Source organism: Henckelia pumila, chromosome 3 (assembly GCF_033568475.1).
Source record: "Henckelia pumila isolate YLH828 chromosome 3, ASM3356847v2, whole genome shotgun sequence".
Lineage (NCBI taxonomy): Eukaryota > Viridiplantae > Streptophyta > Magnoliopsida > Lamiales > Gesneriaceae > Henckelia > Henckelia pumila.
The window spans coordinates 188,259,370-188,287,238 of NC_133122.1; the positions used below are offsets into that span (position 1 = coordinate 188,259,370).

The window sequence follows — 27,869 nt, forward strand, 5'->3', positions numbered from 1 at the left end:
AATTGAATTTTTGACTTGCACCCAAGGATGTACAAGAACAAAGTAATTGACCACAAGTTATCTTGCTTCTTCAATATAATTTTTTTTTTGAGGCTTTTTCGGTCCTTCACTATTTGTTTTTCTTTTTGACCGATTTTTCACTATATATATTTTTTTTTGACTTTTTCGATTTTTCGATTTTTTTTTGACTTTTTTCGAGATAACTTGTAGCACAAGACACGAAAACTTGGGCGACAAGATTGACACAGAAACGACTTAGAACTTTGAAATAGAATAGACTCAGATGAAGAACGAAAGATGAAGAATGAAGAACACGAAGAACATATAGAGATGAAGATAGATACTTACTTGATTCAAAACCTTGGCTTTGATACCAAATTATGTGAATTCTTAATGTATGGAAGGCAAAAACGACTATATTAAAATCGTATCCTCAATTCAATAACAAAAGAAATCAAGAAATTGCCCAATCTTGAAAACAAGTAAAGGTTTTGGATTATTCACCTCTAGTTTACTTGAAACTAGCAACAAACAATCACGAAGAAAAACAATTGATCACAACTGGACCTTCAGAAAACCTGTTTCTGACAACCCACAAGGATAATCAATCGACAAACGCCACAAAGTATGAACTTTGATAAGTTTGATTTTTGAACAAAGCACAAAGCTTCAATAAAAATTCTAGAGAGAATTTTATGTATAAAAATCTGAAATCTTAAATTGTATTCAATAATGAATGTTTGTTGTATTTATAATACAACTACAAAAAATAATAAAAAATATCGCAAAATATATCTAAAGATATAATAATATCTCCTAAAAGTTTTCTAGTAGGAATAAAAGACTCAAAATAGGAAAATAATGCCAAAAAATATCAAAAAGTCACGCACACACACAAAACGCCGAACTGTGTGAGAGAGAGTGCAGGCACGGGCGCGCATAAGACTATGTCTGGAAATCTTGAAAACACTCGGGACAGGCACGGGCGCATACAAGGTTCTGTCTGGAAATCTTCATAATTGCAAGGACGCGCGGGCGCGCATGCGTCTCGGACTAAGTCACTTATTTTTGTGTTCTCTTTGACATTTTTTCCACTTTCTTGACGTCTTTGGACTTCAATAATATTGTAACATCCCTCAAAGTGATCTTCAAGTATTCCAATGTCATCTTGACAATTCATCATCAACGGTTGAAGCGCATCTTTGAATCTCTTAGCTCGACCTCTCGTAATTGGTCCTTTTGGCATCTCCAACGGATCCTTAACCACGTGATCAACATGCGAGCTATCCATGATCGCATCATAAACAATTAAGACAACTTTTTGGCATACTCTGTAGCACTCAAATCACCTTGAACCAGATTGAAAAACTCAGATGTTTTCTCAGCCACAAAAGATGGTGGAGCATATTCTTGTCGGAACTTAGCACAAAAGACATCCCAAGTAACAGGTTTACCAGCCTCAACCAGAGCTGTTCGCATATCCTCCCACCAACGTTCAGCAGTATCTTTCAATTGCAGCACTACCATTGTTACCCTTCGTTCAGAATTATAGTGCACCAACCCGAACAGGTTGTTCATGGCTCTCAACCAAGATTCAGCTTTTTCACTGCCTTCATCTCCACTAAAGGTAGGTGGATTCAATCTTTGAAATCTAGCGACCACCAACTCCATTTCATCCACTTGATATGTCAACTGGTCCACTTCAGCATCAATATCGTTTCTTGCATCTCTTGCAGGACGACCACGTCTCCCACGCATAACTCCATCAAGACCAACCTCAGAATTATAGTGCACCAACCCGAACAGGTTGTTCATGGCTCTCAACCAAGATTCAGCTTTTTCACTGCCTTCATCTCCACTAAAGGTAGGTGGATTCAATCTTTGAAATCTAGCGACCACCAACTCCATTTCATCCACTTGATATGTCAACTGGTCTACTTCAGCATCAATATCGTTTCTTGCATCTCTTGCAGGACGACCACGTATCCCACGCATAACTCCATCAAGACCAACCTCATTCTGACCGCCAGATTCTTGGACAACATTCTTTCCTTTTTCACCTCGAAGTCTAGGGGACATCTAAAGAAAGCCAAGGTCAAATCTTTAGGCAAAAATATAGCATAAGATGATAACGTAATTCTAGGCAAACGAGCTTAACTAAAAGTCAAAGCCTAGTTAACTACTAGCTCTAAATAAAATCATATAAATAACACATAACAGGTAAGAGCATGTAGTCAAACAAATATGTAATCATCTTCATTCGTTCCTAGACTCAAGTGTCCTGGACTCTAATTAGAGCATATCCCAGTTTATGCTCTGATACCAAATGTGAGGGCCCGATCCTGATTAGTATTTAATGATCGTGCAATCAGGATTAATTAAGGTAAAAAGCAAAAACGAGTTAAAATTTTGCTTCCGGACCTACCAAAAATTCGGCATGACCTCCCCGTAAATCGAACTTACCAGGAAAATCAAAAACTTAGACAACAATACAATACTCGAAAATAGTGTCCAATTCAACAACACAGAAACCTACAACCGCACTGGCCAGGACTAAACACATGCAAGCCGGCAAGGCTAAACAAATCAACAAGAAAATCCCAAACATCGTAAAAATATCAATACAGATACACGTGGCATCTTCCTGGCAAATAAAAGACTCCAATAATAATATATAATAACTGGGAACTCACGACAACTCAATACCCTCCCTGGGCTCCACTGGCAGATGCACCACCAGAGGTAATAGAACCACCTGTATTACCTGTCATGGCAATGACAACAAAACCACAGCAGTGCCGAGGGACAGGGGTCAAACCCCAGTACGGAGATCAAATAAATTACAACAAAATAAATGATATGTAAAATAACTAATGCAATGCATGTGTGAGGTACCGAAGAACATCGGGTATCAAATCTGGATCCAAAGAGAAATAGCTAATATGTGGCCACCTGTGCTAGGGGGACAGTTCAAACACTGCGTGGCCCTGCATCAATACGCATCAAGGGGGACAGTCTGCAGAACTGCGCGGCCCTTACGATAGCATCAGAGGTGAGAGTCAAAACGCCCACGACTCTGATGTCTAAACAACTCATCAAAGAGTGGATAACAATATCAGAAATAAGAGGACAATGGCTCAATATAAATGCAATGCATCATTCATCGCAATCATCATATAAAACATATAAACAAGCCACTACCTCAAATTGCAATTAGACATTTTACATATCCTCATAAAGGTTGTAAGATAGTGATCAATCCGTACCTTAATTGCCAAATAATTACCAGAGTAATTCTTACAAACTTGGTGCAAATCCTAATTACTCCAAACCTGAGGCAATTACCATTTCCATCAATCCTAACATATATTTCAACTTCCAAATAATTTAAATATTCAATCCTAGGGTCGAAAATTCTCAAATCTCAATTCTGAATTTTTTCGAAAATACTAATAATTCCAGAATTAATATATACTAATTCTAAGGCATTCCAAGACCCAAACATTCAATAATTCATCACTATAATTAGAAAATCCCTAAAATATATAATCTGAATTTTTGAAATAAATTCCAAAAAAATGGAAAATTCGATCGATACCTCCAATCAGCTCAAATATAGCACCTACAACCAACAAATAATCATATATCAATTATTTGGATTCAAATTCAACCAAAAATTCCCAAATTCAAACCCTAGCTCGAAATATACCTCAAGACTTCGAATTAAAGGTCTAAACAACCGGAATAATACTCCTCCTAGCTCCGGCGACGAACGGCGACGGCGAAGGGCAGCAAACGGGCGCGGATGGTCGGAGTCGGGTTTCGGCCAACGCGAGAAAATCTTACAAAATTGGTACTAAAAGAAAGCTCTCGCCGCGAGGATTTCGAAACTACTTTCGGATTTAAAATTGGGCGAACGACGGAGGAGTTATCGCCAAAACAAGAAACGAAAATGGAAGAAAAGAAATGGGAGAAGAAGAAAGAACGATGCAGACGCGTGAAGGAGAGAAAGGAAATAAGAGATATTATGTATCTTGCATGCATATATGTGTGTATATATTTAATTGGGTTCAAAACTTGACCCGATCAATTTAATTCTAACTCATGTGTGCCATAAAAATTAAATATGTATTTTAATACCGTCTATACACCGATATTTTATAATACATATTTTTAACACACAAATTAATTATCTGGCTTAATTATTTTAATTCACCACTTTAAAATAATTATTAAAAAATCTAGCCAAATAATAGGATAATTAGCATCGGGTCCTTACAAAGACCAATCCATTGAGGATTGAATTGCGAAAAAAGTTAGGTGATGGGGAATTGAGATCATCAATGTTCCATGTATTCATTTTCGGATGGAATGAAATCAAAGATAAAGAGAGCAATTTTTTGTAGAATGAAAGTAGAATAAGTTGTGAATTTTTGAAGGAATAATGAAGAGTATATATAGAAGATTGAAGAATATGGTCGTTGAAGTTTATTTTTGATTTTTTTAAATTTATATTTTAAAAAATAAATAATTTTTTTAAAAAAAATTTAAGGATGAGATGATCTTGGCCATTGATTTACAACGACCAAATCACCTCATTCACTCCTTGATTTGTTTTTTAAAAAAAATTTATTATTAATCTTTTAAATAATTTAAAAGTGCCAGATTAATCTAGGTCGTTGGACCATTGGATCTAATTCCATTTAAAAAACAAAATATAATATATATATATATATATATATATATATATAAAATAATAATAATAAGGTTGCAGGCTGGGCTCACCGCACGGACCCCGCCTGCAACATCGCACGAGGAGTCTTCCTCGTGCGATTTCCTTGCCCCTTGAAGGGGCGAGAAAATCAATTAGACGAGGAAGTGGGACGTTGTGCTTTCTCTCTCCTTGTACAAGCCCTTAAATCATTTTTTTTTTTTCATACGATGAAGCGGTGAGAAAGAAGCATACTCAAGAAGAAACTGTATTTTTAAGTCAATACTCTTTCGAGATTTGAATCGATATTCTCATGCTACAAAAACTTGTGTGAGACGGATTTCCAACCCGACACATGAAAAGAAAAAAAAAATTATATCAAAAATATTACTTTTAACTGCGAACATGGATCGGGTAGACACGTATGTGAAACTCTCTCAAATGAGATCTACTAGTTTTTTTAAAAAAAAAAAAAAAAAACTTGTTATAAATGAGAAAATTTTGTATTTGATTTTTTATTTTACAAATTCAAATTATAAATTAATTTAAGGCAAAATGTCAGTTTTTGTCCTATATGTGTTGTCTGTGATATTTTTAGTTGTTATGAATCGTTTGGTTCGAGGATATGATAAATAATATTTAGATAAATAATATAATGTAATAGAAAATGATAGTTAATTTAGTATTTGATTTGATTGATAGATTATAGTTTATTGGATTTGATTGATTGAATTTTATATTAAAAATATAAATTACCATTTTGTCATTTTGAGAATAAATAAAATATGAATAATATTATTTATAAGGGTAATATAGTAATTTAAATTCAATGATTTGATTGATGTAAGATAAATGATTAATGATTTGATTGATGTAAAATAAATAATTAATAGATGTATAAATAATATGACGAGAAGAACGCGAGATTGGATATGATAAATTGTACAAGTACTAATTGTACTTGTACCAAACGGTACCTTAATGTTTTCATGAATCAATTATAGTCTCTTAATTTATTTATTTTTTTTCAATTTTAGTCTTTCTCATCAAAATGATATATAACTAAATGACTTATAATATTGTTCAGATTTATAATTACGTTATCAAACAAACTTACATATCTCGAATTTTTTTTAACCACATGTTTACAAAAATTTAACAATTTTTCAGATTAATAATTAAGATATCAAACACACTTGCAAATCTCAGAAATTTTTTTGAACCACGTGTTTACTAAAATTTAACAATAATATTGATCAACTGACCAAATTTATAAAAAGAACATATAATTATAAGATTATAAAATACATAAAAAGACTAAAATTGACAGTTTAATTTTATTTTGAAAAGATTAATTATATTCTCTCAAAAAACAAAACAAGATTAATTAATTATATATATAAGTTGCTATAGAAAATAATTCGTGCAGAAGGATAATAATTAAATGAGAGCGACGGTCTAATGGATGGGACTTGGGAGTAGAGTTGAATTTGGATCCTTCACCTGTTGAGCGTAACTAAAGTCGCCATCTTATTTATTACGGTTTTTCCCAGTTTGTTCAATCTGAGATATGCGCTGTTTGTTATTGCAGCACACACAAACACACGCAGGTAAGCGACAACAGCAGCCATGGGCTTCTCTCACAATTTCATCGCGGAATTAATTCACTCTCCATCACCCACACTACCTTTTTCTTTTTCTCCTCTAAATTTAAAGAAGTAAAAGCCTATAGGCAGTGTTGTTTACTTGTTTGTAGCACCTAAAGGTTTCTCCATTGCCCATAAGCCACTGTTGAGGCAGCATATACTGTAGGGGTGTGGATGAAAATGGGAGATTTGCTTTCATTTAAAGTGAAATGAGACAGAACGATTTACGAGTGCACATGATCCTCTGCTGTGTTAAGAAATCGGAATGGACAAGGGTGAAAAATATGCAAGAAACACCATTGACTCCAACTTGAGGTTTTCAGGACCTCCTTTGGGAATTCTTGCTTCCATTTTAAAAAAGTTTCCATCTTGGTAGTCATAACTCCTAAATCAGAGCTTGTGAAGGTATGGAGTTTCCATGGCTTTCTTGGCTCTTTAAGCTTTGTATATGATTTGTGAAACTTAGTGTTGTTTGTAAAAATGTTACATTGTGTTTGAATGATTTTCAGAGATGAGTTTGGAAAGGTTTGGTGGTGGTAAATGGCCGGAGCTGGTCCGACACAAGCGCTCCAAGAGGTAATGTTGTTGTTTGGGCAGTTTTTATGACAATGTTAAGGCTAATAATTTTCTTTGAGAATTAGAGGACTTTGAAGGTATTGTATTATTTCCTATGCCAATATGCATTTGACTGTGAGCCAATATGCCATTTCTCAGTTTTCATCTTATTTGGCTTACATTGGAGAAGTTAATCGAGAAATGAGCAGAGGGGGATGCTTGTTATTTGTTTCAAACCTAGATTAAATTGTGTGTTATTTTTGTAATTTATTAATGATTATGTTCCATTTATTTGTTAAAGCTCTCTTACTTCTGTGCCAATTGCAGCTCCCCGAATTGCAAAGAACCGGAGCAAGATATGCAGGATCAGTCTACTGAAGCAGTTGATGGGGAAAAATCGGTATGATTACTTTATCATAGACTTGTGATGTTGTGATTCGAGTCAGCAGTTGTCATCGGTCAACAAAATTTTTTAGATCCCTGACATCAATCAACCTTATGCTTGTTGTATGTTAAAGGCAATTGTTCTGCTGCTGCTTGTAGTCCCATTTCTTTTCTTTCTTCCATCATTTGCTGTTTTTCTGTAATTATTTTTCTTTGGATTCAATTAACATAATATGTAGACTTTGATTAAGATGCGGTTTCTTTTTGCGGCTACCAGAATTTGGGATGCTCCAATGACTGTACTTACAGGAAGAAGGGACAAACGCCAAGTGCTGATGATATCCAATATTCTTTGAAGCAAGAGGTATGGGATAATATTGGTTTTCTAAGCTTTGTAAAATTCAAGCCCAAGTGTTGAACCTTGATCATAATACATATTACCACCCCAGATATTGCAACTTGAAAAGAGATTACATGATCAAATTACTGTCCGTGGAGCTCTCGAAAAGGCTCTAGGTTATAGGACTTCCTCCAATGATATTTCCAACGAAACCACGGTTCCTAAGGTACCACTCTATAGCCCTTACATTTTGAACTTCATCGAGAATTTTTATCCTTGTTATCTTCTTAGTCTTCTGCTCCAAAAACTTTATATAAAGCCTCCTTTTTATTTTTTTAGTTCTATAGCTTGCTTAATTTCTTTCATGAACACCCCAACAGTAGTTGGTTTTGATGAAAATTATTCAAATTAATTCCAGCCAGCCACAGAACTCATCAGAGATATTGCTATATTGGAGCTTGAAGTTGGGCATCTGGAACAGTATCTTCTTTCACTGTACAGGAAAGCATTTGATCAAAAAATACCTTCCTTGTCCCCATCCAAGAAACACCAAGATTTGAAACCACCGCTATCACCACCAAGAAGAAGGCGCCTAGATTTTTCGAGATCGGATATCTCGTCAGCAAGAGTGAAGTTTTCGCCTCAAACTGAAATTCCAACAGTATCTAATACAAGGAAGGAAATCTATGGTCCAACAGAAGAGACGTTCAATGATTCGAGTGTACTACGTTCTCATTCTTCTGTGTACCAATACTCATCTCTGGAAAACCAAAACTCACCTCCAGCAGAAGCCTTTGGGAAAGCTTTGCGGGCATGTCGTTCTCAACCATTATCCATGATAGAGGTATTTCACTTTTGTCCTTCATTTTCCATAGTTTAAACTTGTCATGTTTAAGTAAGTTGAATTTCTTTGTTTTCTTACAGTACGCGCAGAATACTTCTTCACAGGTCATCAGTCTTGCAGAACATCTTGGAACCCGTATCTCAGATCATCTCATAGAGACACCGAACAAGCTTTCAGAACAGATGGTCAAGTGCATGTCCATTATATTTTGCAAACTTGCTGATACTCCATTGATGAATCATGGCCTATCATCTCCCACTTCGTCTTTGTCATCAATGAGTGCATTTTCTCCGAAAGATCAATGCGACTTGTGGAGTCCAGGATTGAGAAATGATTCTTCCTTTGATGTTCGGCTGGATAATCCTTTCCATGTGGAAGGACTAAAAGATTTTAGTGGACCTTACAGCACAATGGTTGAAGTAAATTGTTTACATAGTGATAGCCAGAAATTGGGTGATACTGAATGTTTGTTGCAAAATTTTCGGTGAGCATACTTCCAATATGCTGATATGTTAATCTATTTTTCATCATCTAAGTTGTTGCTATCCCATATCGAATTTGTGAAAGATTATGGAATGGTTAATAAGTTAGGAGGTTGTCCCACCTACTAACCAGTCTTCAAGATTTAGCCGATTAGGTTCTCTTCTTGGGTAGATGCATAACATAAACTGAACAATGAATGCTAAATTTTTACATTTTGCAGGAGTCTTATTTCTCGATTGGAAAATATCGATCCTCGAAAGTTGGCTCATGAGGAGAAGTTGGCATTTTGGATCAACGTACACAATGCTTTGGTGATGCATGTAAACACCCAAATAACTAAAATTCATGACAATATGACTCATGATCATGAGTTTGACTGTACAGTTTTCATGTGAACAGGCATTTTTGGCTTATGGTATCCCCCAAAACAATACTAAGAGGATGTTACTACTCTTAAAGGTGATAAGAAATAATTCGTTTTTTGAAAGAAGACTGAGTCAGGTTGTAAATTAAAATTTAACACTCTTGTTGCCTAGGCTGCCTATAATGTTGGAGGTCAAATTGTGAGTGCGGATGTCATCCAAAATACTATCCTGTCTTGCCGAATGTCTCGTCCAGGACAGGTATGGATATATGCTCAGTATGTTAATTTTTCTAGAGTTTTATTTTACTCAACTTGTAAATAGACCGATCAATTATCTCCTAGACTGCAAAAACATTAATTCATTAGCCAAAAACAATGAGAAATATGGCTAAATTTTGCACTTGATGAATGTTTTTGTCTTCAGTTTCACATTATTAATAAGAAGGCATATTTATGTTTCCGTCATTAGTTCTTGTCTTTTTTGACAAGTCAACCAAGAAGCACTTATCAAATTAGATTTGTATCCAGTGGCTCAGGTTGCTACTTTCTTCGAGAACAAAATTTAAACCCGGTGATGCACGGCAAAAATATGCAATCGAACGTCCTGAGCCTCTTCTGCATTTCGCACTTTCATCTGGGAGCCATTCTGATCCTGCTGTAATAATCCGTAGCCTTCTTGTTTTGTTTCTATATAAGCTTTGTTCTTTATTCTTCTGGTCAAATCACTTCTTTCTCTACTTGTTTGATCTTTAATAAAAAGGGTTCGCTTTCTTTTGTCCTCAGGTTCGTATTTACACGCCCAAGAGGGTATTTCAAGAGCTGGAAGCAGCCAAGGAAGAGTACATTCGAGCGACTTTTGGTGTCCGAAAGGATAAGAAAATCGTTTTGCCCAAGATTGTTCACTCCTTTTCAAGGGATTCAGGTCTCTGTGCTGCTGGTATAATGGAGATGATACAGCATTCTTTGCCCGAGTCATTGAGGAAAAGCGTCAAGAAACGGCAACTGAAAAATTCTCTGGAGAACATCAAATGGGCTCCTCATGACTTTGCTTTCAGATATCTTATTTCAAAAGAGCTAGTGAAGTGAATGTTAGCCTTGGTTTAGTGTCTTGTTCCGTAAAATCCTTTCTTGGTTATAATTTCTTGTTCCATAGTGCTGATTCTGTAATATGCGTAGAAAGAAATTATCTTTTTGCTTCTCAGCATTGTATCTAAGTTCAGATATCACGGGAACTTATTTTTGTACATCCTATCTTGGTACAGCCTTTTCGATGACTAAAAGTCGCGATGGAGTGCGCCTAATTTATGATCTAAATATGTTAACATGACAATATTTGCAAAACTGTGAAGCATGGGCACTAAATTCTGTTGTTCTTATTCTTATTCTTATAATTATTAGCATGTGGTGAATGTATGTACATCAGCTGTATGTGTATATGTACCTTGAGAGATGGAAATTGATTTTTAGGACTTCAAAGGCCCATACTTCCATACAATTTTATTTTCATGTACGGCTATTTTCCAATCAACACATTTCATTTTCTGTGGTTGGAAAAGATTGAAAAGCCCGTATAGAAGAAAACATAAAAAAAATAAAGCTAAAAATTTGCACCTTTTATTACAGACTTCACGGAGGCAGCTAGCTCCATCTTTGAACTGTACAGTTGCAACACTAAAATGAATCGTTTCAAAGATACAAATAAAAAAATGATATAGCAATCTCCAACTAAATTTTACATGTGGACATCCCACGTCTTGTACAAGAATTACAAACTAGCTATAAGGTAGCTGGAAGTAGCCAAAGATTGAATAGGGATGATGCCAATATCAGAAACCACGACAAGAAGGCCATGGCAGCAGAAAGTTGATATCTGGTGCATATCTTTTGGCTGCAGAACGATCCTCCAAAAGCAAACAGGATAGTCGTCACACTAGCCGTTGAACAAGATGCAGCCAACGCCAAAAACGACAGGACCTACGATAACAATAAGGCTTCTATAAGAATATTTTGGAAGTGATGCATAATGATGAAATTATTGAATGTGTATGATTGATTTTGTACCCAATCCCCTATAACAACAATTGAAAGTATCCCTGGTTGACGGGCTGCGTGTTTTATGAAAAGAGAAAAGATATCCACCACTGCTAATGTCAAACTCCACGGAATCACTAGAGCCATGATGGTAACCAGGAAACTGTGAGCAGAAACAGTAAGGGCATGTTACATTATAATCAAGAAGAAAATATCAATTTAAGCAGAAGAAACAACAGTATTGATACTCAGTCAAGCATGCTAACTTGTCGCCCCAAATCGATCCAAGAAGAGTTTTGTCAAATCAACTTTGTAATGCATAGATATCAAACATTTATCAAGCTTTAGCTAATGCATATATTAAAAATCCCACCCTGTTCAAGCACAAGATAGCGACACAATGTTATCTTCGGGTACTTGGCAATCAAAATGTCTAGCGTATTAAATTTTTCTTAGCTTGTGGACTTAAGCATTGATCAATGAGCGGAAAGGGAATGCTAACATAACATTGATCTCGAACCACATTTACGACGATCAAAACATGCTGTCTTCAGACAATAACAGATGCTCGATCCAACAAGATTGGTTATGAATTGAAACAAAAAAATCTTAGTGATACTCGTGGTGGATAAAGATGATCTCATTCTTTCAAATCTTCATCATGAATATGAAAAAGGTTCTAACCCAGTCAAAGAAGTGGTCTGAAACCACAAGAAAAGCTACATTTCCCATCCTTGAGGAGAGGGTGCACACATCTTTCATTCATAGTTTAGCCATACAAATGTTTTAATCTCAAATCCTAACTTGGAAATTATCAAATTTATCGCTAGATTGACACCTAAATTTCTCCAGTTTTATCTTTGACCGCCTAACTTCCACCAATTGTAACCGACACTAATCATCAACAAAATCGTTAAAGCAGCATCACAACCCAACCACGTGATCACAAATCATATTCATAATCCAACTGAGAACTCTTCCTCAATACTACCAATCAAGAACAAAGAACACATTAACAAAAGAAACAAAACAATGTGAAAAGTTTTTACCAGAAAGCAGTGTAACTGTAAAACTCGACATCAAAACACATAAAGAGCAATGAAGCAACGGCAAAAATGGCCTGTCCCAATCTCAAAGCCAGGCTCGCACTTGTCCCCGAAGCCCCAGGCAACAAATCCATATCATCTGTACATAAATCCCTCTGATTCCTGCAGACACAGTATCTGTATGCCTGTAAATTAAAGGTGATCACAGCACATTTAATTTTAATCCTCTGCTGAAGCCCATTCATCAAAACATATTAAGTGGGAAACACAAGTGAATTCTTCTTGAAGGCTTTCCATTGAAAATTTGAAGCAATCGTTTGTCTTATGGTTCGTGAAGAGTTTGTCGGAAAGGGAAAAACGAGCGGTGGAGATTGGTTTAGCATTAGCAAGGAAATGAAATGAAATGAGATGGTGGCAACAACACCTTTGCTATGTCCTTTTCTCTTTAATTAATTTATTCATCAATTCCATCATAATCATATTCGTGTACATTACTATTGAATCAAATAAAATATACATGTACATTAATAAATACATATTACATAGAGTTCAAATACATAGTTTTGATATTATGGACTACTAGGTAAGGACACTTCAAATATTGACGTAATAACCCAGATCTTTAATTAATGACATAGTCAAGAATTATTGAATATTAGTAACCAAATTTAAATCTTATGATTAACTTGGATTCAAGATTTGATTAGAAGTAGAAAAAATGTATATGGATGAACTTACAGAGGAAATGTAAATTTATATATACATACAAATTAAGATACAACCAAATACAATATACTTATATTACAAAGTTCAATCTAGAAAGGTACATATATTTTGCTAAAATACATTTTACAATTATCTTATATGTACTTTTTACAATTAAACATGTCTTATAATAATAAAAAAACTCCTCTTATTTATTCAGCCATATACACGTTGATTTTAATGCATATTATTAAAATCAACTTCTTCAATACCAGCGGCATAATCTTGCAAATGCGACAACTTTATTTTTATATTAAGTACTCTTATGAAGATAAAGGTCCACTCTGGATTAGAGTTAAATCTTCTAATCATTTTTCAATATCTTTTTGAAGTAAGTAGTTGTACTGACATTAGATACAGTCAATACAGTTGTATTCAGAGACAGTGGGGCAGCCGCCCCCCCTCGATTTTTAAGCTGAACAAGTGGGTAGGGGTAGAGAGAGTCGGTGGTGGGGGCAGCAGAGGGCGAGTGGGCCCAAATTTTTTTAGTTATTTTTTATTTTAAAATTAAAATATTATTTTTTAAATAAAGATTAAAAAAGTTAAAACAAATAAAAATTAACTAAAAACGTGAGAAGACAAACAGATCAAAAAGAAGAAAACAAGTGGGAAGCTATGTATTCAAAACTTTCTCCAAATCCCTAAATTTAAAAAAAAAAAAAAAAAAAAAAAAAAAAAAACTCTCCATCAAATTGTACATTGAACTTTTTATTTTTTTATGTAAGTTATTTATTTTTCGTTTGACGATTTTTTATTGCGTTGAAATAATGTTGTCTTATAATTATTTTTTTCTCGAAATATATGTGTTTGTTCATCTCGCTCTCTATTTGATTTTTCTAGCTCCATCCCTAGTTGTGTTGCATTTTACACATCTCATGGTAGGTTGATGAGTCAACCATGATTTTTTCAAAATAGTGAGATGTCGACGATGATTCAGCGGGTGAAAGACATGATATTATTGTATTTCGTATAAATGTTGTCCCTCTTGCTTCATTTATTGTTGTCCGGATTTGGAAAAGGAATGGTGAATCTTTGAATTTTTTGTTGAGGTCGTCACTGTTGAAATGTGTTTTCCTGTGATAGATGATAAGAATATATTTTAACAAATATGAGAAGTAAGGTTGGTGCTAATTGAAAATGGTTTTCATTGAATATATTCCTCTTTGTCTGTTTCAATGATGTTTTCACTTGATATTCCTAATAATATTTTCGCTTTTTTATGTTCTATGTAAGCAATTAACTTTCCAGTTCCATCGAATAATTCTGACGGAAAACGTAACCTATATAAATGTAGTAAGTTATAATGTAATATTGCTAGAAATTTGTACTGTGCTCTGTGTACCAATTTTAAAATATGGTACAATATGCAAATAACATCATCTTATCATTTAAGGAACACTGAGCACTAAAATCAATTTCAAACTTAAAAATGGGTAAGATGTACTTATTCCTTGCACCAAAAGAAGCAATTGAACATTGATGTGGATTCATTCCAATGAATTTTATAAGAAGACCGTTTCCTTCCATTTTGAAATTCACTACAAGTTAATCAAATACATTGAGCTTATTGATACTAAGACTAACAAAACATATTTATTCAGATACGTCATAGAAATAAGATAGTGCTAAGTTCAAAAAGCAACAGCAGGAGATTAGAAAATCTAACAGAGTATGCAAAATTCCATCAATCATAGCATTGGGTGAGGGCGATCTCGAGTTCAATATTTTGAATGATCCAGCTACAAATTAATGCATTGGAATCTTACAGATGTATCAGGGGAAAAAGTGGATATAAGTCACATACTTAAAAATTAGATGGACTATATAATTTTATAGAAATAGATATTTACTTGGAAACAAATTACTGAGTTAATAAATAATCACAAAGAAATGCATGCTCCGAGTTCCAAAAAGAAGCCAAACGTCGCGAAACTGTTGGAACGGTGGTCGGATAACTGATTAACGACAAAAAAAAAAACGATGGGCAGGCAAAGGCGATACCAAGTAGACGAGAACACAGAACAGTCGAAAAAGCGAAGAAGCGTAGACCTCTGAATTATTAATGATAGAAAACACAAAGAAAAGCAAGAGAGGGAGAAGTGGTGCTCACCGATTGTCTCCACCATTCAGCCTTCAACACCTTTCATCCTCCATACTAAACAATGACGCGTGTATTTTGTGTTACCGGCAACCGGGCAAAAATAGGCCCAATTTGAACTATTCTCGCATTAATAATAGTATAGATCTTCTTGAATAACTACATGACATCGATTGATCTGACTTGTTTATACATTTGGATCTATGATTTTATTTTGTAAATCATGTACTAACGTAACAAACATATAACTTTGTTGGGTTAATTTGATGTATCTCTCGAAATTTTATCTCTACTATATATAATGGAACATATAATAATACGTTGAATAGTCACAAAGAAATAATGCATATAAACCTAGAATTTCCATTTTTCATTTTTGCTGGTGAGTTTTTTTTTCAATTTTTTTTAAACAATATTTTTGTCTATAAACTAATATAATATTTTCGAAAAAAAGTGACTATTGGCATGATTCCTATAATGAGCGGTTGGGGGATTCAGTTGAAGTGCCTTTGCTTTAGATATGTATATTTTCAACTGCAAAATGATGCCTTCAGTGTGCCTTACGTTCTCTTGGAAGACAGGCACACCGCACACGTCTAAGGTCTACTACTTTCATTGACTTTGCAAAAAGATACGACCACCATTAATTGTTTTTAAATTATTAAATTATAAAACATAATATACACTAACTTTGCCCTAATTATATAGATTTTATTTTATTTTTTCAAATATATATAGTTGTATTTTTTTTTTTCATTTTACTGATACATTCTCATTAATTAAGTTTTGGAAAACTTACAATCATTTTTTAAATGAATTAAATTAACATAAGAATTTTGTATGTGTAGAAACATAATACACATATGCGAGTGATGGGAAGTGCAGTGCCATCATCAACAACAACACCATCAAAGCCAACATACGAGGTGTGCAAAGAGAGATTGAAGAGATTCAGAAATCACATGATGAGTGGCGCCAGATTCTAGAATATAGTCAAATGGAGCGGACAAAGTGGCGTAGACAGCGGCCGATGAAGCAGGTGGTCCAGAGGCAGCACGGGGTTGTCTATCGAGGTGCGCAGTATTTTGGGTCGCGCTGAGTAGAGTGACTTTGGCGGCTGGCAAAGCTGGCAGCGTCCCAGATATGGGCAAGAGGGACGCTGGCCCTGTGCCTCGTGGTACGGCTGGAACAGTGGCCAGGAGGACCACGAGTCGTCGTGGCGAGCAGGAGCTGGCGGATTTTCGATGACAGATGCAGGCGGCGGCCGGCGATTGTTGGAAGCAGATCGGTGGGTGGAATGGGCGGTGTTCGGAAGAGTTAATTGAGAACCCCTTCGAGTAACGAGATGAGCCTCATGATTGAAGAGCTTTTCATGGAGTTCCTTAAACGAGATTGTAGTGTCCTGGGCTTAGATGACATACACAAGTTCCTTGTAATCATAAAGTCCATGAAAAACTTTGATACTAAGATCTTCAATGTCAAGCGGAGCATTTATGATTGTAAGTTCATCAGTCTTGGATTTGATAAAATGCATAAACTCAGTGATAGATTGAGAGCCTTTCACTGGATTGTGAAGTTGTGTTTTGAGTGGGAGATGCGACCGCGGGAGGGCTTGTCATAAGTGAGAACAACAATGTTCCATGCATCGCTAGATGTACGAGCCGTGACAATAAACGGAATCAGAGATGGAGAAAGAGATTCAATAATGATATTCAGAATAAGTTGATCCCAGTGTATTAAGGCGAGAAAGGTAGGATTAGCAACTTGAGCAACGACGACAGTATGGAGCTGATCTGGACATGGATGAGAGCCATCAATAAACCAAGCAGATCATGACCGGTGAGAAGGGTCATGAACTGTAGACACAAAGAGAGATAATTGGATGAAGTTGGCTTCAAGGGCGCATGAGCAGCAACATTGAAGGAGATCAAAGTGGTGGGGAGTCACAGCCATAGAAGTAGCCGAATAAAATTTTTTGTGGAGGGGAGGTGGCGGCGACGGGTATTAGGTCTAGGGTTAGTGGCGTAGGCCTTGAGCTCTAGATACTAGGGATGGGATCGGGTCGGGACCCGTTCCATAAGGGGATACCCGATTCCCGTCCCGATAGGAATTGAAATTTTTTTTTCTCCTGATCCCGCACCCAAAAAATATCGGGACCCAAATGTTCGGGATCCCGTCGGTTCGGGAGAGGGTAATCCCGAACAATATTTTTTTAAAAAAAATTTCTATGAAAATATATTTTTTAAAAAAATTATGAAGAAACTCAAACAATTTCTTAGTACATTACAAATCAATTAAATTTTTATATATAATAATTAAAAAACTAAAACATCTTCTTAGTACATTACAAATAAACTAAAACAACAACTTGATTAATACAATAAAAACATATAATTATTCATAATAATAAAAAAATAAAAATTTATAACTCAATGTTAATATTAAAAATTTAAAAATATAAATATAAATATAAAAAAATAATTATATGGTAGATAAATATAAAACGTTAATATTAAAACAGAAAATTATAAAAAAATTATTTTTTAATTAAAAATTATTATTAAAAAAATATTATTTATATATTCGTGTCGGAAATCCCGTCGGATAGAGTTTTCTATCCCGATCCTGATCCCAAAATTGATCGGATCGGAAAAAATATCGACCACTCGGGTCGAAAAAAGTTCGGGACGAAAAAAATTCGGGATGGGAACGGGTTGGGAATCGGGAAGGGTCGGGATTTTTCTGAAATTTGTCAGCCCTACTAGATACCATGTAGAAACCAATGGAGAGAATATATTTTTATATATTTTTGAAATAATAATACAATATATATTTATATATAACGTGAAAAGATCAAGATAAAAGGGTAATACATATATAAAATATACAAGAAATATGCAAAATATATTTAAAGATATATTTCAATAATATGTAATTTTACTTTTATTATATATATTTTTAATTTATGTGAAAAATAAGTAAAATTATATACTTGAGACATGGAATATTATCAATCTACTACATACATGTTGTCTATAGATTTTTAAAAAAAGAATATTTAAATAAAAAAATTTGAGTAGGAAAATTTAAATGTAATTCTAGTGAATCTATTATAAAACATTTGACAATTGATTAAATGTATGATGATTTGTATTGTTTTTTTAATAACGTTTGATTCTATAGTTACTCTGCTGCACTCATTTATCACAACATATATGTTCTACTTATTCAGTAATATCAAATAAATAAATTGAATATTCTTAAATCGATCTTATTCAGCCCTTTAGTTGCATTTTAATTTTAATTAATATGAATAAATAAATAAAAATTAAATTTTTTTCAGTTTAAAAACTAAATAATCATATATATATATATATATGTATAGATATAAATCAAAAAATAAAGTTTTCAGATATTATACATGAGAAGCATTTTTAAAAAAATAAGTGAAACTTCAAAGAGGATCCGACTGGTCTTTAGAGATTTTGAACGATTTAACCTTGGTCCAAAATGATTTCCAATGGAACTAATCCAGTTCTACAAACACTGCAAAACGGGGGACAAAATGTTTAGGAAAAATGGCCCATGCAGGTCTCGAACCTGAAACCTTCGCGTTATTAGCACAACACTCTAACCAACTGAGCTAATGGGCCATCTCGTCTAAATATTGAAACGTAATTTACTCGAATTAAGTTTTTTTTCGGTGGATCCCAAGTCTTTATCAAAGAACGGGTTTTATAAAAAATTGTTTTTGAAGAAAAAAGGTCTGTTCCAATGAGAATAATTTTATGAACCCACATCTCCTCTTTGAATATTATGATTTATTCCTCAAAAAAATTACGACTTATGGGGGCTATTCGGCTAAGTAACACAAACAAAATTTGATTTATTTCATCCAACCTTAACCACTTTGCACTGTGCCAAAAAAAAAAATCACCTCTTTTCCTTTTTCGATTTCCAAATATACTAATATTAATTTTTTTTTAAGGATTGATTGCTTCTATTTAAAAAGGATTTCATTTTATGGATTGAGTCCATCTGTCTATTTGTATATGGGAAGATGTTGAAAAACAAACATACAAGACATGTAACATGTTAATAAAATTTTTGTTTTCTTCAGAAGATTTTGAGCAACTGGAAACAACAGCCAAGCGTATACAAAGACAAAACTCTGTTGTTCAACACTTGATCAATTGAAAAATCTGAATGATGTTAATTACTGGGAGCACTCAGAATGAGTAGGAGGTTAAAACTCAATCAACCAAAATTCAGATCTCTTCGTTTCCTCATCATGCCCCCATTATTTAATTAATTATAATTATAATAATAAATCAAAAATAAATAAAGATTTAATTATAATTATAAATCAAAGAAAGAAAGAACAATGACAGAAGCAAAATCGAAGTGAATGAATATAGGGTGATGTGAGATTCCTTTCAGACAAATGCCTCGATTCGTCGTCACTTTTTTAACGAATGGATTTCGATCGGACTCGTCATCGTAATTTGTTCATCACCAAGAACCACTCATTAATCACCCAACCTTTTTCCTACCAATGCAATCGAGAATCCCAAAAAAAAAAACAAAAAAAACAAATACAAAGAGGAAAAACAAATCGACGGCGCTAATAAGAATGAGGGAAAGATTCAGAAACCCTAATCGCAATACATCAGGAGGCCAAGTGCTCTTATTTTTATAGTGAAATTGTAAACAGTCGGGGGGAATGGTCCGTTAGGGTTTTGCATTGCGGCAGAATAGATGAAATGACCAAAACATTCATGGGCTTCGTTGGGTTTTGGACCAAATCAATTAATTTCATTTAGGACCTGCCTCGACAGACTGGCCCAACAACGTCATTGGAATCGTATTGTAAACACTAGCCATAACTTAAATCTTAATTACCATTTTATACAATTTATCTACGGGTAACTATGTAAACGGAAAGAGGAAAATTCGCCGGCTATCGTAGGATTTTCTATGCAAGCCAAAGTTGAAAGGAGGGATGGGCTTTAAGCGAATTTTTTTAATTCTATCGGGCTCTTCTAGCTAACAACTCTGGCGCTCATCCGGCACCCAATGTATTTAGTTGCTCCAGTTCTCAAAGGCCAGTACTTAAATATGGGAATGTAAATTATGCAGGGTTAGGCAGCAACCCTTCGTACATTTGGAGATTATTAGTGGGGAGCAAGGATGTAGTAGTCCGACTATTAATCCAACTAATCCACTTTCTAAAACATGATTAAAGAATTCTCAAACGAATTAAATGAGTGGAAAATCGGATTCAGGACGTTCGGAATGATCTAGGAGCAATTTCTAGTGCTAAAGAGTTCGGACGATCCGAACTAGGTAGCCTAGGAGATCGGACATCCGAACCCTTCGGAAGCTACGTTCAAGATCGGAAGCTCCGAGGAGATCGGAAGCTCCGAGGAGATCGGACGATCCGAAGCTAGGATCGGACGATCAGATCTCATTTGTATAAGATAAAATAAAATCGAGATTTGATTGGACAACTGCAGGAGTTCGGACGATCCGATCAGTTCGGAGACTCCGATTGAATTCGGAAGCATATGGAGTTCGGAATCCAAACTTAGGATTGAAACATTCGAACTCTGTCGGTAACCAGCTGTCAGTGTAAGGGACACGTGTTCGGAGGGGAATCGTTGGGACGATCGGACGATCCGAACTTGAGGATCGGATCATCCGATCTTCGCCTATAAATAGAGGCGCGAGAGCCTCATTTCCCACCGCACCAAACACTTTCCCTTTCCTCTTCTAGCTCGATTCTTAGTCCTTTTAAGCGTTCTTCTCAATAGCCAAGGGGCGACGGGACGCTACTGGAGTAGAAGTAGAGCAGTGTCCAAGTGTTGGGACTTTCGCCATCAGTGGACTAACGTCGGATGCAGGTATAACACTAAACTCAGAATAGTTTAAGTGAGTAGGTATTAGTCTAGTTAAGACTTTTAGAGGATAAATAGTGATGCGGTGAAGTATGATTATAGGTTTGGTTAGTGGACTTGGACTACTAGAATTTGACTACTAAGAGGTACTGACGTACTGTAATACCCAAAAAATCCATATATCAACTCACGAGAGATAAATGAATTTTAAGTCATTTTATTTTATTTATTTATGATTTAAAAGTTATTTTTAATTAAATGTTTTTATGTGATGTTTTAATGATTTAAAAGTTGTGTTTAAAAAATTTAGTGTTAAGTATATTACATGAGATTTTATGTTTCAAAGTTAAGTTTTTAGGTGTTAAAAATAAATGTTTAACTGTTGTGTAAAATAATTTAATGTTATATAAATTGTTTGATGTTTAATGGTTACAAGTTATTTTTAATGTTTTTCAGGTATGAGTTTAAACCCGGTGACGAAGGAATAGAGACTAGGTTATGAACGAGGTTTAAGGATTTTAAATAGGTAAGTGGTCATTATGCAGCTTTTGATTTAAAAAGTGATGTATGTTATTTAAGTTTTAAGTTAAAAGCGTTTTTGGTGCAAATTATTTAAATTTGAGAAAGGTTTAAGAAAAATTTAAATCAAGTATGTTTTATGAATATTTTTATTTTAATAGTGGTGCATGATATTCAATTTTTGAGATATAGAGATATTTTAAAAGCTATATTTTTAAGTTTTATGGGCCGATGTCCGACTCATGAGCTTGTATTTTAAAGATTTGAGAGTCCAACTTAACCAGTCAAACTTAGCGTCAAAATTATTCGTCTTTCCTCTCCCCATTCACGTTGCAGCCGCCATCATCCCCTCTCCCTAGGGTTAAATTTTCTCTCGAAAGTTTTCAATGATTTTTGCGTCTCTCGATCATGAGAAGGCTAGGATCGTGTTTTCGGAGTCCGGATTTCCATACCAAGCAAGTGAAATGCAAGTTTTAAATGCTTTTGAAACCACCAATCAAGAGTATATGTATTTTGATACGAAAATATGTGTGTTGATGTGTAAGTTATGTATATTACATTGATTTTATGAGTTTTTTATGAACACGATGTAGAACTGTGAAATACAAATCGTTCTTGACGTTTGGTTAAAGATTTGAGAAATATGTTAAAAATTTTTAAGAAAAATATGTTTGAATATGAGTATTTTTGGATATATATATTTTTAGTTAAAGCTTTTGAAGGTTTGATGTTTTAATCAAATCCTTTCAAGTTTTGAAGATTTGTCATGTGGGGAATCAAGGTTTCAACGAGTGTATGTTTTGTCTAAAGATTTTTTTGAGATTAGATGGAAAAGTTATGTGAAGCTGAGAATTTGGTGTGTGTATTTTGAATGAAAAGTTTATATGTAAATCTTTTAAAGATGGGTGTTTTTGGATTAATATTTTTCGATATTTTGAAGTTTTTCATGTGTTTGATCATGATTTTCAATGGGTGAGTGAGTAGGTTTGAAAAGAGATCGAAAAGGACCGAAAAATCTGAAGAAAAATCGAGGTTTTCACCTTACGCCGCTGCCTGTGTGTGTAGGCAGCAGTTGGGCTTAGGGGCGCCCGGGCTGGGCGCACCCATGCCCTGTGCCTTTAGGCGCCCGCGCTCGAGCGGGAATTTCTTCCGCTCGAGCGCAAATAGTTTTGCTCGGAAAAGTTTGGTACATGTTTTTGAGGTCTTAAATTCATGTTTATGATATTTTAAGGTGTTTTAAGTATTTTTAAGATGTCATATGAAAAAGTTTTGAGTTTTAAGGTCAAGAACGGAAAGAACGATTAACGTAAATCAGTTAAAATGTAATGCATTATATGCTAGTATGTTATCACAAAAGTTATGTTCATTATGAAAGCTTGAAATTTTATAAATGTAAAGATGATGTTTGACCGACGATTTCGGTTGGAAAAAATTCTAGCAAGTGAACTAGGTCAAGTTATAATATAGTTGGACAGAGTCCAAGTCGATCCCACAGAGACTAATGTTTAAATACTAAAATATAGACTATTTAAATTAATCTAGGCTAATTAAAATAAGGGATTTATACGAATTATTAAACTAATGAAAATAAACTAAATTATTCTAAAGCAGAAGTTTTAATTAACTTAAAACGCAGAGTAAATTTAAGACGAATTCAAATTTTAGAAAAATGACCAGGAACACACAACGGTACCAGACATCGATGATTGCCATGTATTGGATGTAATCAACCAAGAATCATTCATATTCACGACGAAATTTCCTAGAATAATTATTAATCTATTTCTAGAATTAATAATCCTATTTTCATTTAATAGTCCAATTATTTCTAATTGAATTTAATTAAACAAAAATGCATTCACGAGTTATGGAATTCCAGCTTTTGCCTAAAATTGCACACTGAAACCGAATACTATTTCTAGTCGGTTTAACCATGTGTTGATTAATATTTCTGAAGCTAATTTCAATCTCTTCTTTTTCAAGTCCAGATCGAACAACAGACATGCAATTAATTGGCCAGATTAAAAGCAAAAATTATGCACAAACATGAATCAATAAATATTTCATAAATAAAAAATCAATCAATCTATTCCATCAACAAAAATCAAAAGTCTGGCCCTATTGTGGCCCCAGTCAAAGGACGACTACTCCATAGTAATAAAATCAAACAAAAGTTTCATGTTTGAATTCATAACAAATAAAAATAGACAAAGAAGAATTAAGAAAATCTCAGCGATGGTGCCGAATCTTGCTTGCGTTCTTCGTTTCTGCTCTCCCAAGCTCTCAGCCGTCAAATTCCGAAAATCTGGCCAAAGTCCAAGCGTCAAAAGTCCTTTTCAAATTAGGGATTGATTCCCTTTTATATTTTTCTCTAAAAACCTTTTTTTTTGTCCAAAATAATGTCCAATATTGCCCAAAATAATCAGAGTCTCGAAATTTCCAAATTCTGGCAATATATTTTTTTTCCAAATATGCGAACCACACAGACCCCGGATACCCTTCGGATGCACCTCCGGATATTAAATTTTCTTGTGAACAGTAACTACCCAGACCCCGGATAAGGGTCCGTGTACCCGTCCGGATGTACTCTGTCCCGAATTTCTTCATCAACATGTGCACGGAAGTGGTTCCAGACGGGGCACGGGGTCTAGACATTTTTCTGGGCGAACTTCTCTTCTTTATACCCAATATGCACGGACCCCCTTCCAGAACATGCACGGGGTCCGGATATTTTTCTGTCTCGAATCCTTCTTGGCTTCTAAGGATTTTTTTCGTGTTTTTCAACCAAGTTTCGACGTGACATCGCATTGTTTGACTTTTTCTTAAATATTAAAGTCTTCTCAACTTTTAGTCAAACCTACAAACATATAAAAGTATGACGATTTAGGCGCAAAATTCGGAATAAAAATGCCAGATAAGTACAAATACGACAAAATAATGTGTCAAATAAGCTATAAGATTCGTGCTTATCAGTGTTCTCATTTTTATGTACTTAGCACACATGATTTTCAAGCATGAAAGGATTTTTAAGAGCATGATATGTTGAGTTTCAAATTATTTTCAAATTTCATGATGACATGATAAATTTTTAAAGTTATGTCCAAGGTTCTTGATGATTTTAAGAAGTTTCGTAATGGAAGTTTATGAAGTTTAAGATGTTTATGAAGAGAATCATAAAGATTATAACGATGATGTTAATGATGAGAAAGTATGACGAAGTTTATGATGTTATGATGATGCATGAAAAATATTTTGATGTTCTATGTGCTTTTTATTAGCATATGTGTAACGCCCCAAAAATTTATTACCGATTTAATTGACAATTTAAAATAATTATTGAGTTGGAAAAAAAATAATTATTTATGCCATATAATTGAATTGGAGAAATTAATCAGTTTGGGTGATTGGTCAAAGCCTAAGATTGACTCAATTTATTTATTGGGAATTAACTGTCTAGTTGCAGGTCGAAGTTTACTATTCCAGATAATTGTAAAAATGTGTTAAGTTACATATTGGAGTAAAATAACACAAGAGCATTAAAATGGATCAAACCGGATCATTTTAGGACCAAATTTTATAATATTAAGTGATACACTCTCTCACACACACAAAACACCCAAAACACACACTAAAACCCTAACCCCCAATTCGTCCCTACCATCGCCGGCCGTCCGATCGCCCCCATTTCCATCGATTGGCCCCGCCATTTTGTAGCTCTCGTCGAGGCGGTCACAACCATACCAAGAATCGTGAGTTTTGGTGTCCGATTTGGTGATCACAAAGTCGAGAAAGGGGCGACACTATTCATCATCTTCTTCGCATGTAATAGTCGGATTTTAGCTCTATTGAGCTTGTTTTTGGATTGCTAAACGGTATTAGAATGTGTGTAGATCATTTCCCAAGCTTATTCTAGCTTCTTTCGTGGAAAAATCGGGTAGATCAAAGCTTCGAACGTCGTCGCCGCCACCACTGTTTTTCGCCATTTCCGGCTGCCACGGTGGTCCATTCCAGCCGTGTCCTAGTCTGTTAGAATTGTCTCGTTGAGCTCTACAACCGTGCCAAATTTCGTGAATTTTGGAGTTGATTTGCAGATCGCCGCCGCGCCGCCGTCTTCCCCAATTTTCCGGCGAGTTTTGACATGTTAACCATTTTTGATCGATTCGACGTGATGGATCCAAATATCTAAGTTTTGATTCAAGATTCGAAATCGTTAAGCGGTGAGAGCGCAATAAAGTTCGATAATTTTTGGTCAAAGTTTGACCAGAGTTGACCAGGGTTGACTTTTGACCGTTATGTGATTTTTCGCAGATTGGAAGCTAGTTGAGATTAATTAAAGGCAGAAATTAGCAGTTTAGGAATTTGAGCTTCCAGAATTGAATAATTATGAGATTTTCGAGTCCCGATACGCGCAACCGCAACCGTATTAGTTTTTCGTACGTTTTAAACGCAAAGGCATGTTATACCCTTAGTTTCTCACACCGTTTAGATCAGTATATTCACTGTTTTGATGATTAAATTGTGTTGTTTCATTTGTATGTGGATATGATAGCTCAAATTTTAACTCATGCATTATTCACGTTTTTATGTTTTGTGGATGATTTTTCTACCATGGCTAGGTCTTAGTTGTTGTTCAATGGTTGATGGTTGGATTAGGTCCCTTTGAGTGTTGGTTTAAGATGTCTTGAACTAGTGTCCGCTAGGTGAACAGTTGGATGGTTGTAAGGGTGGTCTATCTAGCAGAAAGCTCGGGCAGGGCTCGGGCGAGTGGGTTGTCCGGGTCGGGTAAAGTGTATTAGGGTCATATGTTATGGTTTGGTTCTAGATTATTTTATTTTGGGCCAGATAATTTATTTAAGAGTCTAAGTGTTTAGTTTATTCATTGTGTCAATTTTGTTATTGGGTCTAAGATGTTCATTGGGCTTAATTTAGTTATTGAGTCTAAAATGTTTATTGGGTTTAATTTATTTATTGGGCTTAGTTGTTTATTTGGGATAAAATGTTATTTGGGCTTGAATGAATTGATTTAGTTATTAAGCCAAGCTTATTAGGCTTAAGATAATTATTGGAGGTTTAATTTAATAATAGAGCTAAATATGTTAATGAGACCTAAGTTTTTTAATTATTTGGTTGGGCTAAGTTCTAAGTTGGACTAAGTACTATTATGTCAATCTAAGTCTGATTGAGTAATTTTAAGGTGATTGAGATAGTATAAGTATTTTTGGGCCAGTATAAATGTTAATGAACCAGTCTAAGTTTATGGGCTTTAGTTAAGGGGCAGCAACTCGAACTAGACAGTGGCAAACAAAATAGTCCGTAAATATATATTTAATAGATGTATATGTATATTTTCATATAAGTATGATTTTTATTTTGAAAAATGAATTAAATATATATTTACGGGCAAAATTTTAAGAAAATGATATTTCTAAGTTCATGATTCATGCATGTATTTTATGATGAGATAACGGGCATGTAAAAAAAATATTTTTGGGAAGTTGAAGTGATTTGCGACAAACACGGGATTGGAGGTTGGGATACCGGGCTCGATGACCTTTCCACTTACGATTATGAGCTTATGGATCCCCAAAGGTTGGGTGAAGTGGCATAGGGCGTTAGGGGTACACCCCACAGGCCGCCACCACGTACGATGGATTTATATTGATCAATCGAATTAGGTTACACTTCACTGATATGACCCACAGAAAAATAATTTTTATGTTTATGACATGCCAATGCTTATATTATGTATTATATTACGTGTTATGTTATGATATAGATTACGACGCATTTTTATGCATACGATTTTACGATCATGCATGCATTAGAATCCTCAGGTTATTTTTATATACGTTATGTGCTTGCATGTGGTTTTATTTCTTAGTACTCGTTATTTAAGGTAGATCATGCTGGGCCTTTAGGCTCACTAGATCTAAATGGTGTGCAGGTGATTTTTATGTTATTCAAGAGGTTGTGGTCCCGACTGATGGTGTGGACCTCTGTGCATCCGTGGCGAGCTAGCACACCCGTGACCTTCGCCGCTCATGTTTCAGTTGATTTAGTTTATGATGAGATATTTTATGTATTGAGCTATTTTTCGCACATGTTTACTATTTTTCATTAGTTTGGATACTTTTGAGATTATAGTCATTTGCATGAATTTTTAACCTGTTCGAGTTTTTAAACTTT

General features: G+C 34.7%; 2 protein-coding genes, 1 long non-coding RNA gene and 3 other non-coding genes across 6 annotated transcripts; 1 reads left to right on the plus strand and 5 right to left on the minus strand.

Moving 5' to 3' along the window:
* Positions 1-2,904: 2,904 nt before the first annotated feature.
* Positions 2,905-3,975, minus strand: LOC140893326 (uncharacterized). The gene is made up of 3 exons (XR_012153102.1): positions 3,710-3,975; positions 3,599-3,622; positions 2,905-3,332 (listed from the first exon to the last, which is right to left on the minus strand). It is a non-coding gene; the product is annotated as an uncharacterized lncRNA (long non-coding RNA).
* A 2,241-nt stretch (positions 3,976-6,216) lies between these two features.
* LOC140890851 (uncharacterized) lies at positions 6,217-10,657 on the plus strand. Its single transcript, XM_073298970.1, has 12 exons — positions 6,217-6,762; positions 6,867-6,933; positions 7,240-7,312; positions 7,574-7,660; positions 7,746-7,862; positions 8,055-8,480; positions 8,561-8,964; positions 9,184-9,283; positions 9,363-9,422; positions 9,500-9,586; positions 9,856-9,984; positions 10,111-10,657. Exons 2-12 carry the CDS (start codon positions 6,869-6,871, stop codon positions 10,411-10,413), a joined length of 1,851 nt encoding a protein of 616 aa, XP_073155071.1. The 5' UTR covers positions 6,217-6,762; positions 6,867-6,868; the 3' UTR covers positions 10,414-10,657.
* A 287-nt stretch (positions 10,658-10,944) lies between these two features.
* Positions 10,945-12,811, minus strand: LOC140892979 (CASP-like protein 5C1). The gene is made up of 3 exons (XM_073302041.1): positions 12,408-12,811; positions 11,389-11,521; positions 10,945-11,301 (listed from the first exon to the last, which is right to left on the minus strand). The coding sequence occupies exons 1-3, from the start codon at positions 12,647-12,649 to the stop codon at positions 11,104-11,106; spliced, it is 573 nt and encodes a 190-aa protein (XP_073158142.1). The 5' UTR covers positions 12,650-12,811; the 3' UTR covers positions 10,945-11,103.
* Positions 12,812-18,846: 6,035 nt separating this feature from the next.
* TRNAI-AAU (transfer RNA isoleucine (anticodon AAU)) lies at positions 18,847-18,920 on the minus strand. The gene has a single exon. It is a non-coding gene; the product is annotated as a tRNA-Ile (tRNA).
* Positions 18,921-19,496: 576 nt separating this feature from the next.
* LOC140893651 (small nucleolar RNA Z105) lies at positions 19,497-19,565 on the minus strand. The gene has a single exon (XR_012153245.1). It is a non-coding gene; the product is annotated as a small nucleolar RNA Z105 (small nucleolar RNA).
* A 133-nt stretch (positions 19,566-19,698) lies between these two features.
* Positions 19,699-19,788, minus strand: LOC140893725 (small nucleolar RNA SNOR75). The gene has a single exon (XR_012153316.1). It is a non-coding gene; the product is annotated as a small nucleolar RNA SNOR75 (small nucleolar RNA).
* Positions 19,789-27,869: the final 8,081 nt, after the last annotated feature.

Excerpts from the sequence above, each read along its gene's own strand:
- LOC140892979 (XM_073302041.1), bottom strand. The coding sequence starts at position 12,649 with ATGAATGGGCTTCAGCAGAGGATTAAAATTAAATGTGCTGTGATCACC. Across the intron at positions 11,522-12,407 it reads TACAGTTACACTGCTTTCTG|TTTCCTGGTTACCATCATGG; the intron begins GTAAAAACTTTT and ends TTCTGCTCACAG. Across the intron at positions 11,302-11,388 it reads TTGTTGTTATAGGGGATTGG|GTCCTGTCGTTTTTGGCGTT; the intron begins GTACAAAATCAA and ends TTGTTATCGTAG.
- LOC140890851 (XM_073298970.1), top strand. The coding sequence starts at position 6,869 with ATGAGTTTGGAAAGGTTTGGTGGTGGTAAATGGCCGGAGCTGGTCCGA. Across the intron at positions 7,661-7,745 it reads AATATTCTTTGAAGCAAGAG|ATATTGCAACTTGAAAAGAG; the intron begins GTATGGGATAAT and ends TTACCACCCCAG. Across the intron at positions 9,985-10,110 it reads GGAGCCATTCTGATCCTGCT|GTTCGTATTTACACGCCCAA; the intron begins GTAATAATCCGT and ends TTTTGTCCTCAG.